Below are 15,266 nucleotides of genomic sequence, written 5' to 3'. Positions count from 1 at the left end.
CAATTAGGGTGGAGTCAATCAGTAACTCAGGGTGGAAACAATCAGAAATAACACAGATACAGGTATTTGGGATAGCATGGAGGGAAGAGCTGCAGCCTGGTGCACAAAAGCTGCTGGGTTTGAGTCCTGACACACTGGAGATCAGTTGAAGGGTTAAACGGCAGGCCTGAGCCGGGATGTTTATGAAGATTATGTAATCCAAATGTGTTTTGCAGAGATAAATGCAATGTGAACAGTCTTTAGATAGAAGTACATAATACATACAGCAAATGATAGGTTACACAGCAGGTAGCAGTAGATGCAACTTACAGAAGTCACAAGAATTTGCAGAATGAACAGTCTTTTTAGAGAGTAGTTTGTAATACTTACTTAGCAGTGTCTTAATAATACAGAGCTTTAATTGATATGGTGAAATAGACATAGAAAAGGTGATAGCAGCAGTAAAATAAACAGTGTCAATAGATAGATCAGTAATATGGTGTAACTGGCATATGTCCTGCTGCATTTGCATTCTGATTGCACATTTTTTAATCCTCAGTGCACTGTAAAGCAGCAACAAGGCAGTACAATTTTTTTTATAGAAAAACATGTCTCAAATAGTGTCAGTAAGACACAGTGTGCTTGCTAGTCACAACTTACTATGTTGCATTTTATATTTATTGTTATTTTTTTTGTAAAGGTTGGAATAAAGTGTGCTTGCTAAACTGTCAAATTTTACATCTTTATTCCACTACACCAATGCAGCGCCCTGTTGCAGTTTCTGGCACTTTGGATGTTTTCCTAGCTAGCATTTTTTATCACATTATTTTAGGGAAGAGAGTTGAATTTTGCTCAAAATAAATAGAAAAAACAATGTTTTAAAAAATCTAAACATTTAACTGCGTGCAGTATATGTTTTTTGCACACCTGTTTTGCTAGTCCAATTTGACAGCCACGCACACCACACTCTTTCTGCTTCTTGCTGTCCCATTTTACTTTATGTACGTGTCTACGTATCTACATATCTGCAAATTACCACTTCAGAGAGAAAGAGGACTTGAACTCTATAGCGCCACCTGTTGGAAGTAGCGATCCTACAAGTCACAATCAACCCTATAACTAGTCTTGCAATATGATTTAGGATAAAAGCCAAATCAGTATCTCATATCTACATATTTAGAATTTCTTGTTATGGCTTTTTTGGCAAGGGGTAAATAATTGGGATGAAATGATTGTCAAAAGTTAATTATAATGTAGTACAAAATGTAAGGTAAAACAATGGATGCGGTAGAGTGAAAAAAAAAGTACTATAGCTAAGAATGTGAAGACTGCTATCAGCTGCAAAAGCACCACCAATAGCATCAGCCATCTAGGCATTAGTGCTGCCAAATACAGATAACAATTGACCTCTTTTTCTTGCACAAGCATATTTGTGGGGAGGAGGTGGTGGATGTTTTGAAATTTATGGCACATCATGGGTCTCAGTCAAAGCACATTTATGTTATTTCTGACAGCGATACTGTTAGTTTGAGACAGTGTTCTGTAAATAAAGGATTGGCTGATCACAAAAGACTGAGGGATAATTTTTGGAACCCTTTAGAATTAAAAAAACATAGAAAGTCTGTCAGTGTGCTGTGTTATTAAATAAGTTGATGATTACTACTAGATTGCCATCAGTTTGTATGGTGATGTCACTTTGACATTGCTAAGGCTAGATTTGTGTTAAAAAAATTTGAAAAAAAGTTGGACACTATCTTAGTTAAATAGGTTTTTAGGGCACTTGGAAGTTTTGCAGCAATGTGATTCATATCAAACTGATTCACTGCAAATTAGTTTTTTGAATAAAATTAGTCAAACCTGATGAATTCAAATTTACAAAGATTTAATTTGTTGGTGAGCACAATCGTTTCTCCAAGGTAGCATGCTCCTTCTTTCCGCTTTTCAGCTTATTTGAGTTGGTTCACTTCATGGTTTTACATATTCACTAAGTACTTTGTTTAATAGAAAATGTAAGAACTTTAAAACAGTAACAAGATGCATAACACGCTTTATATTTTATATTTACTTCTATTGTGTAAAAATCTGCGTCAACATGTTTTTGTTATAATGTGCAGCTCACTCTCTCTCTCTTACTCCGTCACTCTTTTTCTCTCTCTATAGCCATCTGTCTTTCTCGCACCCTTATGTCTCTTTCTTCCAATAAATGGGTTCCCTATGTGGCGACTGAAGCTGACACTGCATGTTTTACCTCTCCCTTCTTAGGTTTCTCAATTTATAATATGAAGAGCCCATTTATTTAAAAACACTTAGAGTAATTCTTTGTACGGTAATTTCCCTGGTGGTAGCATTGCAGGGGAACTAAACATTTGCTGTCAGGTCCCCCACACATTCCTGCTAATTACTATGGCTTTAGCCAAGAAATATTCTCTAATAAGCTAATTTATGCAGAATATTTTTTTTTAAATACAAAGGGGATTGCTCTTCATTGGGCAATTTCCATCTCTTCTTTTCATGGCCGAGATGGAAAAAACATGTTTTGGTTCCTGGTTATATGATCCAAGGTTAGGAGAATATCCAAGTGCAGCTATATTACACTGCCTGCATAACTCCTATAGAAGTTAATAGGAGTTACAGAACAAGTATATTACAGCAAGTTATGCTGTTTCTGCAAGTTAGGAGTTACACCAACAGTGTACCGTATATACTAGTGTATAAGCTGCGATTTTCAGCACATTTTTTTTGTGCTGAAAATGCCCCCCTCGGCTTATACATGAGTCATTGCCAGAAAGCTGGCAGGGAGGGGGAGCAGTGGCAGGAGCCAGTGGCTGTGACATCATACTCACCCTCCTCTCACAGTCCTGCACGTCCCTGCATCTCCATTGTCTTGACACCGGCAGCTCTCCTCTCCTCTGTTCAGTGTTCACGTGGTACCACTCATTAAGGTAATGAATATGTATGTGTCTCCACTCCCATAGGCATGGAGCGCATATTCATTACCTTAATGAGTGGTACCACGTGACCGTTGAGCAAAGGAGAGGAGAGCTTCCGGGACCGGGACAATGGAGACACAGGGACATGCAGGACTGCACGAGGAAGGTGAGTATGATTGGGGAGGATGGAGAAGACGGGGATGATGGGGGAAACTGGAGAGGATGGGAGAGAACGGGAAATGACGAGGGAGGATGCAGAGCCATGCATACAAGGGGTATACAAGGGGGAGGACAGGGGAGGAAGCTGAGCCTTGCATACAAGGGGCAGGATGGGGGAGGATGTTGAGCCTTGCGTACAAGGGGGAGGATGGGGAGGACACCGAGCCATGCATCAAAGGGGGAGGACTGGGAGGATGCCGAGCTATGCATAGAAGAGAGAGGACGGGGAGGATGCCGAGCCATACATAGAAGGGGGAGGACAAGGAGGACGCCAAGCCATGCATAGAAGAGGGAGGACTGGGAGGATGCCCAACCATGCATACAACTAGGAGACTGCGGGGGCCACACTTAGCAGGACAGGGATGAGGGGACAATGCATACCCGGCTTATACTCGAGTAAATAAGCTTACCCAGTTTTCCGTGGCAAAACTAGGTTCCTCAGCTTATACTCGGGTCAGCTTATACTCGAGTAAATACGGTAGATCACTTTTCTTTGTGGACGGGACCTATAAGCAATAATTTCCATCAGAATTACCATGAAAACACACAAATAAATAGGGATACAATTAGAGTGCCTTGCAAAAGTATTCGGCTCCCTGGAACGTTTCAACCTTTTCCCAAATATCATGCTTCAAACATAAAGATACCAAATGTAAATTTTTGGTGAAGAATCAACAACAAGTGAAACACAATTGTGAATTTGAATGAAATACATTGGTTATTTTAAATTTTTGTGGAAATTCAAAAACTGAAAAGTGGTACGTGCAATATTATTCGGCCTCTTTAACCCCTTCCTGACATCCGACGTACTATCCCGTCGAGGTGGGGTGGGCCCCCATGACCGCCGACGGGATAGTACGTCATAGCCGATCGGCCGCGCTCACGGGGGGAGCGCGGCCGATCGCGGCCGGGTGTCGGCTGCATATCGCAGCTGACATCCGGCACTATGTGCCAGGAGCGGTCACGGACCGCTCCCGGCACATTAACCCCCGGCACACCGCGATCAAACATGATCGCGATGTGCCGGGGGTGCAGGGAAGCATCGCGCAGGGAGGGGGCTCCCTGCGGGCTTCCCTGAGCCCCCCGCAGCAACGCGATGTGATCGCGTTGCTGCGAGGGTCTTACCTCCCTCCCTGCCTGCTCCAGACCCAGATCCAAGATGGCCGCGGATCCGGGTCCTGCAGGGAGGGAGGTGGCTTCACAGACGCCTGCTCAGAGCAGGCACTGTGAAGCAGCCTGCACCTCTCGCAGATCGGTGATCTGTCAGAGTGCTATGCAAACTGACAGATCACCGATCTGTATTGTCCCCCCCTGGGGCAAAGTAAAAAAGTAAAAAAAAAAATTTCCAAATGTGTAAGAAAAAATTAAAAAAAATATTCCAAAATAATGAAAAAAAAAAAAATATATTATTCCCATAAATACATTTCTTTATCTAAATAAATAAAAAAAAACAATAAAAGTACACATGTTTAGTATCGCCGCGTCCGTAACGACCCCACCTATAAAACTGCCCCACTAGTTAACCCCTTCAGTAAACACCGTAAGAAAAAAAAAAAAAAACGAGGCAAAAAACAACGCTTTATTACCATACCGCCGAACAAAAAGTGGAATAACACGCGATCAAAAAGACATATATAAATAACCATGGTACCACTGAAAACGTCATCTTGTCCTGCAAAAAACAAGCCGCCACACAGCATCATCAGCAAAAAAATAAAAAAGTTATAGTCCTGAGAATAAAGCGATACCAAAATAATTATTTTTTCTATAAAATAGTTTTTATCGTATAAAAGCGCCAAAACATAAAAAAATGATATAAATGAGATATCGCTGTAATCGTACTGACCCGAAGAATAAAACTGCTTTATCAATTTTACCAAACGCGGAACGGTATAAACGCCTCTCCCAAAAGAAATTCAGGAATTGCTGGTTTTTGGTCATTCTGCCTCACAAAAATCGGAATAAAAAGCGATCAAAAACGGTCACGTGTCCGAAAATGTTACCAATAAAAACGTCAACTCGTCCCGCAAAAAACAAGACCTCACATGACTCTGTGGAGCAAAATGTGGAAAAATTATAGCTCTCAAAATGTGGAGACGCAAAAACTTTTTTGCTATAAAAAGCGTCGCTGGTTTCACACTTGCGTTTTTGTCTGCAGCGTTTTTTGCACAAAAAAACGCATGCGTTTTTTCCCTATATTTAACATTGAAAACGCATGCGTTTTTTTTGTACACGTTTGGTCGCGTTTTCAAACGCATGCGGTTTTTTTCTGCATGCGTTAATTTTCAGAAATACAACCTGCAGTATTTTCTTGCGTTTTTAAGCACATGCGTTTGTTTGCGTTAAAAACGCATGCATTTTTATCGAAAAAAAAACAGAAAACACACTGAAAAGCCACCCACCACCATCATTGTGATAAAGGGATCCAAACCCTAACCCTAACTCTACCCCTAACCTCACCCCTAACCGTTTAATGAACATTTTCTGACAGTCATAGTGCCACGTATTTCAGTGCCACGTATTTCAGTGCCACGTATTTCAGTGCCACGTATTTCAGTGCCACGTATTTCAGTGCCACGTATTTCAGTGCCATGTATTTCAGTGCCATGTATTTCAGGGCAACGTATCACATATTTCAGTGCCATGTGTTTCAGTGCCACGTATTTCAGTGCCACGTATCACGTATTTCAGTGCCACATATTTTAGTACCACGTATTTCAGTTGCACGTGTTTCAGTGCCACGTATTTCAGTGCCACGTATTTCAGTGCCACGTATTTCAGTGCCACGTATTTCAGTGCCATGTATCACGTATTTCAGTGCCACGTGTTTCAGTGCCACGTATTTAAGTGCCACGTATCACATATTTCAGTGCCACGTATTTCAGTGCCACGTATTTCAGTGCCACGTATTTCAGTGCCACGTATTTAAGTGCCACGTATCACATATTTCAGTGCCACGTATTTCAGTGCCACGTATTTCAGTGCCACGTATTTCAGTGCCACGTATCACGTATTTCAGTGCCACGTGTTTCAGTGCCACGTGTTTCAGTGCCACGTATTTAAGTGCCACGTATCACATATTTCAGTGCCACGTATTTCAGTGCCACGTATTTAAGTGCCACGTATTTCAGTGCCACGTATTTCAGTGCCACGTATTTCAGTGCTACGAATTTAAGTGCCACGTATTTCAGTGCCACGTATTTCAGTGCCACGTATTTCAGTGCCACGTATTTCAGTGCCACGTATTTCAGTGCCACGTATTTCAGTGCCACGTATTTCAGTCACGTTTAGGGTTAGGGGTAGGGGTAGGGTTAGGGTTAGGGCTAGGGTTGGAGGTAAAGTTAGGGTTGGGGCTAAAGTTAGGGTTGGGGCTAAAGTTAAGGTTGGGGCTAAAGTTAGGGTTAGGGTTTGGATTACATTTACGTTTGGATTAGGGTTGGGATTAGAATTATGGGTGTGTCAGGGCTAGGGGTGTGGTTAGGGTTACCGTTGGGATTAGGGTTAGGGGTGTGTTTGGGTTAGGGTTTCAGGTAGAATTGGGGAGTTTCCACTGTCCAGGCACATCAGGGGCTCTCCAAGCGCGACATGGCGTCCAATCTCAATTCCAGCCAATTCTGCGTTGAAAAAGTAAAACAGTGCTCCTTCCCTTCCGAGCTCTCCCGTGCGCCCAAAAAGGGGTTTACCCCAACATATGTGTTATCAGCGTACTCGGGACAAATTGAACAACAACTTCTGGGGTCCAAGCTCTCTTGTTATCCTTAGGAAAATAAAAATTTGGGGGGCTAAAAATCATTTTTGTGGGAAAAAAAAGATGTTTTATTTTCACGGCTCTGCGTTATAAACTGTAGTGAAACACTTGGGGGTTCAAAGTTCTCACAACACATCTAGATAAGTTCCTTGGGAGGTCTAGTTTCCAATATGGGGTCACTTGTGGGGGGTTTGTACTGTTTGGGTACATCAGGGGCTCTGCAAATGCAACGTGACGGCTGCTGACCAATCCATTTAAGTCTGCATTCCAAATGGCGCTCCTTCCCTTCCGAGCTCTGTCATGCGCCCAAACAGTGGTTCCCCCCCACATATGGGGTATCAGCGTACTCAGGACAAATTGGAAAACAAATTTTGGGGTCCAATTTATTCTGTTACCCTTGTAAAAATACAAAGCTGGGGGCTAAAAAATCATTTTTGAGAAAAAAAAAAAAAAATTATTTTCACGGCTCTGCGTTATAATCTGTAGTGAAACACTTGGGGGTTCAAAGCTCTCAAAACACATCTAGATAAGTTCCTTAGGGGGTCTACTTTCCAAAATGGTGTCACTTGTAGGGAGTTTCAATGTTTAGGCACATCAGGGGCTCTCCAAACGCAACATGGCGTCCCATCTCAATTCCAGTCAATTTTGCATTGAAAAGTCAAATGGCGCTCCTTCCCTTCCAAGCTCTGCCATGCGCCCAAACAATGGTTTACACCCACATATGGGGTATCAGCGTACTCAGGACAAATTGCACAACATTTTTTGTGGTCCAATTTCTTCTCTTACCCTTGGGAAAATAAAAAATTGGGGGCGAAAAGATCATTTTTGTGAAAAAATATGATTTTTTATTTTTACGGCTCTGCATTATAAACTTCTGTGAAGCACTTGGTGGGTCAAAGTGCTCACCACACATCTAGATAAGTTCCTTAGGGGGTCTACTTTCCAAAATGGTGTCACTTGTAGGGAGTTTCAATGTTTAGGCACATCAGGGGCTCTCCAAACGCAACATGGCGTCCCATCTCAATTCCAGTCAATTTTGCATTGAAAAGTCAAATGGCGCTCCTTCCCTTCCAAGCTCTGCCATGCGCCCAAACAATGGTTTACCCCCACATATGGGGTATCAGCGTACTCAGGACAAATTATACAACAACTTTGGGGGTCCATTTTCTCCTGTTACCCTTGGTAAAATAAAACAAATTGGAGCTGAAATAAATTTTGTGTGAAAAAAAGTTAAATGTTCATTTTTATTTAAACATTCCAAAAATTCCTGTGAAACACCTGAAGGGTTAATAAACTTCTTGAATGTGGTTTTGAGCACCTTGAGGGGTGCAGTTTTTAGAATGGTGTCACACTTGAGTATTTTCTATCATATAGACCCCTCAAAATGACTTCAAATGAGATGTGGTCCCTAAAAAAAAATGGTGTTGTAAAAATGAGAAATTGCTGGTCAACTTTTAACCCTTATAACTCCGTCACAAAAAAAAATTTTGGTTCCAAAATTGTACTGATGTAAAGTAGACATGTGGGAAATGATACTTATTAAGTATTTTGTGTGACATATGTCTGTGATTTAAGGGCATAAAAATTCAAAGTTGGAAAATTGCAAAATTTTCATAATTTTCGCCAAATTTCCATTTTTTTCACAAATAAACGCAAGTTATATCGAATAAATTTTACCACTAACATGAAGTACAATATGTCACGAGAAAACAATGTCAGAATCGCCAAGATCCGTCAAAGCGTTCCAGAGTTATAGCCTCATAAAGGGACAGTGGTCAGAATTGTAAAAATTGGCCCGGTCATTAACGTGCAAACCACCCTTGGGGGTGAAGGGGTTAACTTAATACTTTGTTGCGCCACCTTTTCCTTCGATTACAGCTGCAAGTCGCTTGGGGAATGTCTCCATCAGTTTTGTACATGGAGAGACTGAAATTCTTGCCCATTCTTCCTTGGCAAACAGCTCGAGCTCAGTGAGTTTTGATGGAGATTGTTTGTGAACAGCAGTTTTCAGCTCTTTCCACAGATTCTCGATTGGATGGAGGTCTGGACTTTGACTTGGCCATTCTAACACCTGGATACGTTTATTTGTGAACCATTCCATTGTAGATTTTGCTTTATGTTTGGGATCATTGTCTTGTTGGAAGACAAATCTCCGTCCCAGTCTCAGGTCTTTTGCAGACTCCAACAGGCTTTCTTCAAGAATGGTCTTGTATTTGGCTCCATCCATCTTCCCATCAATTTTAACCATCTTCTCTGTCCCTGCTGAAGAAAACCAGGCCCAAACCATGATGCTGCCACCACCATGTTTGACAGTGGGAATGGTGTGTTCAGGGTGATGAGCTATCGTTTGGCATTGTTGCCAAAAAGTTTGATTTTGATTTCATTTGACCAGAGCACCTTCTTCCACATGTTTGGTGTGTCTCCTAGGTGGCTTGTTGCAAACGTTAAATGACACTTTTTATGGATATCTTTGAGAAATGGCTTTCCTCTTGCCACTCTTCCATAAAGGCCAGATTTGTACAGTGTACGACTTATTGTTGTTTTATGGACAGACTGTCCCACATCAGCTGTAGATCTCTGTAGTTCATCCAGAGTGATCATGGGCCTCTTGGCTGCATCTCTGATCAGTCTTCTCCTTGTTTGAGATGAAAGTTTAGAGGGTCGGCTGGGTCGTGGTAGATTTGCAGTAGTATGTTACTCCTTTCATTTCAATATGATCTCTTGCAAGTGCTCCTTGGGATGTTTAAAGTTTTGGAAATCATTTTGTATCCAAATCCAGCTTTAAAGTTCTCGACAACAGTATCACGGACCTGCCTGCTGTGTTCCTTGGTCTTCATGATGCTCTCTGTGCTTCAAACAGAACCCTGAGACTATCACAGAGTAGGTACATTTAGGCATTTAAGACAACATTGGATCATTTAGAGATCTACAATGAACTTCTGGAGTGAGTTTGCTGCACTGAAAGTAATGGGGCCGAATAATATTGCACGCCCCACTTTTCAGTTTTTGAATTTCCACAAAAATTTTAAATAACCAATAAATTTCATTCAACTTCACAATTGTGTTCCACTTGTTATTGACTCTTCACCAAAAATTTACATTTGGTATCTTTATGTTTGAAGCATGATATGTGGGAAAAGGTTGAAAAGTTCCAGGGAGCCGAATACTTTCGCAAGGCACTGTATGTATTATGATTGTGCATTGTATTAAATATTCAAATAGTTAAAGATAAATAACTCACAGTTTATGCAAAGTATCAAAATCCCCCACTCAACTTCACCTGATCAGATCTATCGCTTGACTAGGGGTTCTTCATTATTTATCCATGCACTCGTTTATGGATCTAGGAAGTTGATCATCACAATGAGCTTCACAATAATTGAATACAAAAACAATGGGTGTCTTTTATATCTAAGGGGAACCTGCCCTATGGTTATTTTGAAATTTCAGAATCTCACATTACTTATTCTACAAATTATACAGTGCGAAATATAGTTTCATGTAGTAATGTTGGTTAATATTCAAATATGTTTTGATATTAAAAATTGCCAGTGACTGTGCACAGTTTCTTATGAACTTATGTGTTACACTCTACTCTAAATTAGGCCTGACAGGACTGAAGTGCTTGGACATGGTACATTCATAGTGATTCTGCTTGACAAGTTTCTTAGTGATCTTTAAGTACTAGAACATGTGGAAGGAATTGTTCTTTTTACATTTCACAGCTTGTCATTTCCTTCACAGGACAACCCTTGGCCTCTCAAAAAGAACCCAATGTTCACAAAGAATTTATTCCCAGCACTATGAATGGTATGGAAACACAGCTTATTAATGCAATGAAGGTAAAGGAGAGGAATATTCTGAAGGGATCTAAAACCAAACTACAGCAGACAAGTTTGACACAAATTCTTCAGGTCTGCCACTTATGCAGTATGACATGTAATTTGTTGCACTTGGTATTTTAAAGATAATTCAGTGTTTTTTGTTTAGATGGAGGAGACATCTGAAGAAAGTACAGTGAAACATATAAGAAGAAAAATATGCAAGAAAGGTAAAAGGGTTTACTTTTACTTCTTATTATAAACTTTTTGTAGAGTCACAATACCTGAGAAGCTTTTTGTCAAAAGGTTAATTTAGTTGGAAACATATAAGGGAATCCCACAGATCTAAAATACAATGAAAACATTTATTCTTAGCTAGTGATGAGCGAGCATGCTCACCACTACTCGGTACTCGCCTGAGCATCATGGTACTCGGTGAGCATTGAGCATATCCGGGATTATTCAGCGGGGCTCGTGTCTCTGCCCTGCAATTTCTCTATAGAGCGCCAATGAACATGCAGGGATTGTCTGCCATGCACTGTAATGCCACAGCCAGCTTTGTTGTGGTATTACAGTGATTGGCTGGCCGCATAGTGTCATCAGATCTAGAAGAGATCTGACGCTACCCTGCTCGGCACATTCTGCTCTGGGCTCAGCTAGTGTAGGGAGAGCTGCTGCTGAGATAGGGTCAGATTACTTCCTTTATTAGTTAAGGTACCTTCACACTAAGCGACGCTGCAGCGATACAGACAACGATGCCGATCGCCGCAGCGTCGCTGTTTCGTCGTTGTGTGGTCGCTGGAGAGCTGTCACACAGACAGCTCTCCAGCGACCAACGATGCCGAAGTCCCCTGGTAACCAGGGTAAACATCGGGTTACTAAGCGCAGGGCCGCGCTTAGTAACCCAATGTTTACTCTGGTTACCATTGTAAAAGTAAAAAAAAAAACACATACTCAAATTCCGGTGCCCGGCGTCCGCTTCCCTGCACTCCTCCTCCAAAAACGCACCAAAAAAACGCACCTAAATTAGCATAAAAAAAAGCAGCAAAAAAAAGCAGCAAAAAAGTCCTGTGTGAACGTACTCTTAAACTGTTTTTTTTTGTCCCAGGCATCACATCTGAGTGTGCAGAAAATTCTACCGTTTTTTTTTGTACTGTAGTATTTTTGGAGTGTCTTACAACATTTTGTCTACACGATTTTGCTGACCTAAAAATCTTTATATTTAGCTACAGTTCTTATATTTATCACTGTGTTTTGTCCGCCACACGCATCGCATATCATTGCGCTAAATATTTTACAATTTTAGTACTCAATAATTTTTTTTTAGTTTCATAGCCTACTTGTTGACATAATTTTAGTGGGCCAAAAAATCCAGGCCACATATTTAACAGTGTTCTATCTCCGTCAGACTCCTGGTCTATCTGTGCTCTCCAAATAGTTGATTTTCAGACCAACATTCCACTTTTTTGGCTGTCTGCTACCCTAGGTCTATACACTATTTTCGGTTAAAAAATAAAAAAAATGCAAGCCACATATATTCCAGTGTGGTATCTCCGTGACACGCCTCATCTATCTGTGGGCTACAAAGTGTGCTTTTGAGGCTTCCATTCACCTTTTTTTGCTGTGTGTTACCCTAGCTCTAAACACTATTTTGGGGTAAAAAATAAAAAAATGCAGGTCATGTATTGAACAGTCCGGTGTCTCTGTGACACACCTCATCTGTCTGTGGCCTACAAAGTGTGTCACTAAATTAGAGTTGAGGCTTGCATTCACCTTTTAATTAAAATGGGCAAGGTGCATGGCAAGGAACGGGGAAGTGGACGTGAAGGTGCATGCAGAGGTCGAGGCTGTGGGCAAGCTGAAAGTGGGCCACAACAAACACTCGCATCTTCTCGCAACAGATTCCTGTCAGAATTCATAGGGCATAGCAGAACAACAGTATTCGGTCCCCAGCCGCCACTATTTCTCCCAATGTGCCATCCCAGCATTACTCAAGCACGTATCCTACAACATTAGCCATGTCTTCAACAATGTTGTTACTGGGAAAGTCCAGCTAACCACAGACACGTGGACGTGAGCAGGGATGGTGCATCTTGCTGACGGCACACTGGGTTAACATAGTGGAAGCTGGGACCCAGTCAGACTTTGTGATGGTGCATGTCCTCACAACCCTGAGGATTGCAGGCCGTACATCAATCTGGGTTGTGCCCACATTCTACAACTCCTGCACCTCCTCCTCCACCGTCTCTTCAGCCTCCGTCTCCGAAAGTAGTACATCAGTCACAAGCTGGAAGCACTGCAGCACTGCCTTAGTCAAGCGCCAAAAGGCTGTGCTGAAGCTAATCTGCTTAGGTGACAAACTGCACAATGCTGAAGAGTTGCGGTCAGCTCTTTTTGGGAGGTGTATTCCCATGCACCTCTTCACACCCACACATGGGTATACGCTTTCTGATTTTGGCTATTTGATATCCTCCTCCTCCTTCTCCTCATCCTCATCATCCACCACTCAAACGCCAGGGTGAATGTGTTCTGTGATGCTTCAGCCAGTCTATTATTTTGCAAGGGTGTCTTTGAGGCCCGTACATTTTTTTTTTAAATGTACGCCACATGGGGAAATGTTTGTCAGCCCATCCACTTAGTGTATGGGCATTATAAGTATAGGAGACCCACTCTTTTACATTGGGAAAACATTCATAGGAAGACATCCTCCATGTCAATTCAGACACCACCACTAGAACACGAGGGTAAACGTATTTCATGATGCTACAGCCACTCCAGTTTTTTGCAAGGGTATATGATGGCAGTAAACAATTTTTTTAAAAAAATATAAATGTTTGTCAGCCCATGCACTAAGTGTATGGGCATTCCAAGTATAGGTGAAGTGCTTCTTTTGTAATGTTAACATTTTTTTATGACTCTCCTCCACATTTCTTTCAAGGGGGATTGTGGTGCATGCAAATTATGGCCAGGCCTTACATTCACTTAATGGAAAAAATGTATGGTAATAAAAAAAATAAATAATAGGAACTGTTGTTTCTTGTGGCCATCCAGTACGTGGTTTCAAAGGGTTATTGGAGTGCATGTAACATTGGTTATCCTACAACAAACACTGGAGTAAATAGTCCCATACAAAAAGTGTAAGAGAAAAGTAACAATTTTTATTAACAATCATGGGGTAAAATACAGACTAACACAACAAAATCCAGAAATGATGCATATACAGAAAGACACAAAATACTGAAATCGCAATGTGGGATAGACAGGCGGGTCACTCAAACCTACTGCAAGGTGCTTAGTGCAAGATATCATGCCAGGGTGTGTATACCTAAATCCCTATGTATGCTGAAGATTGTGCATAGTAAAATCTTACTGCTAATCCAAAAGGGAAATAGAAAGGAGAGGTGTGCCACTCATCTTACCCATCAGTATAAGCCAGTAGTGTGTCTCCAGCAGCCCCGACGCGCGTTTCGCGTTGGGCTTCCTCGGGGGGCTGTAAATATGTGTGTATGGAGCACTCATTTATAACCAGAGAGCGCCTGTGTCTAATTAACAGCGCCATTAACGGCGCATGCGCACTGTCGTGCATGTCCGCTCTAATACAACGTCCCCCGCTCTTCCTGTGACGGGGCAGGGAGAGGGAAATCCCTCATGACGTCAATACCCCACCGCGTCACATCCTGGTGGCAGGAGAAGATGCTTCACGGACCTATGCCGCACTGCGCATGCGCGCGCGCCGCAGACACCATTTTGGAATCGGGAAGACCACCAGGGGTGAGTATAATGTATAATAACAACGTGAAATGCTAAGAGCGCTATGTTAAAAGGGACCACGTGACAGGTGGGGGCAATATAAAGTGACAAAGTGCCGTATAGTGTATCCATAAAAGAAGTGGACCCATGATTTCAAACATTGATAAATGTGCATACAATAAAACACTAAAAAGAGTCTACAACATCTATTAAAATGACATGTGGTTTAGGGAGACATACTCCTCCTACATCAAGTATTAAATCACCACAATTATATAATGGGACATAAGTCCATACATAAAACCCCAATAAGGGGATAATATAGCACTCAATATATAGTGAATATAAACCCAGAAGTGAAAAAACAAGAACAAAATGGAAGGACACAATGAAAATTAAAAAGATAATAAATGATAAGACAAAACTCCAAAAATGTAGTCCAATCTCCATTCCAAAGGAAGACCGTCAGTATCTTCATACGATGTCTTGACACAGGTACTTCTTGATATCATTATGAGACACGGGAGCTCAGAAGATAGCTTATTGCAGATAATATGTAAGTAGAATGATAATACTAATAAAAGGAATAAAAAACACACATAATTAAAATCCAGATTACCACAGAGCTCATTAAAATGACCCAATAAGGCTACAAAAAAGAAGAGAAGCTAAGTTGCTCGTTTAGGCCATGTGGGGACATGGTGCCCAAGACTGCTATCCACCGGCATTCTAGTTGTGCTAAAATCCGTTTCATATCCCCACCTCTAATCCCACATCTTACGTGGTCAATGCCAAAAATTTTTAGATCTTTTTGATTAC

The 15,266-nt window shown here is 41.5% G+C and overlaps 1 protein-coding gene across 1 annotated transcript in view; it reads left to right on the top strand.

Annotated features, from left to right (window-relative positions):
* The first annotated feature begins 2,940 nt into the window (after positions 1-2,940).
* LOC143783275 (uncharacterized) overlaps positions 2,941-15,266 on the top strand; it is a 99,525-nt gene continuing 87,199 nt past the window's right edge. The window contains exons 1-3 of the mRNA XM_077271687.1: positions 2,941-3,075; positions 10,621-10,790; positions 10,867-10,927. Coding sequence (XP_077127802.1) covers positions 3,039-3,075; positions 10,621-10,790; positions 10,867-10,927 — 268 coding nt within the window. The 5' untranslated portion in view covers positions 2,941-3,038. The remainder of the gene's footprint in view (positions 3,076-10,620; positions 10,791-10,866; positions 10,928-15,266) is intronic.

Source organism: Ranitomeya variabilis, chromosome 6 (assembly GCF_051348905.1).
Source record: "Ranitomeya variabilis isolate aRanVar5 chromosome 6, aRanVar5.hap1, whole genome shotgun sequence".
Taxonomy (NCBI): domain Eukaryota; kingdom Metazoa; phylum Chordata; class Amphibia; order Anura; family Dendrobatidae; genus Ranitomeya; species Ranitomeya variabilis.
Note: the sequence above shows the minus strand (reverse complement) of the source record. Positions and strands in the feature narration are given on the sequence as shown.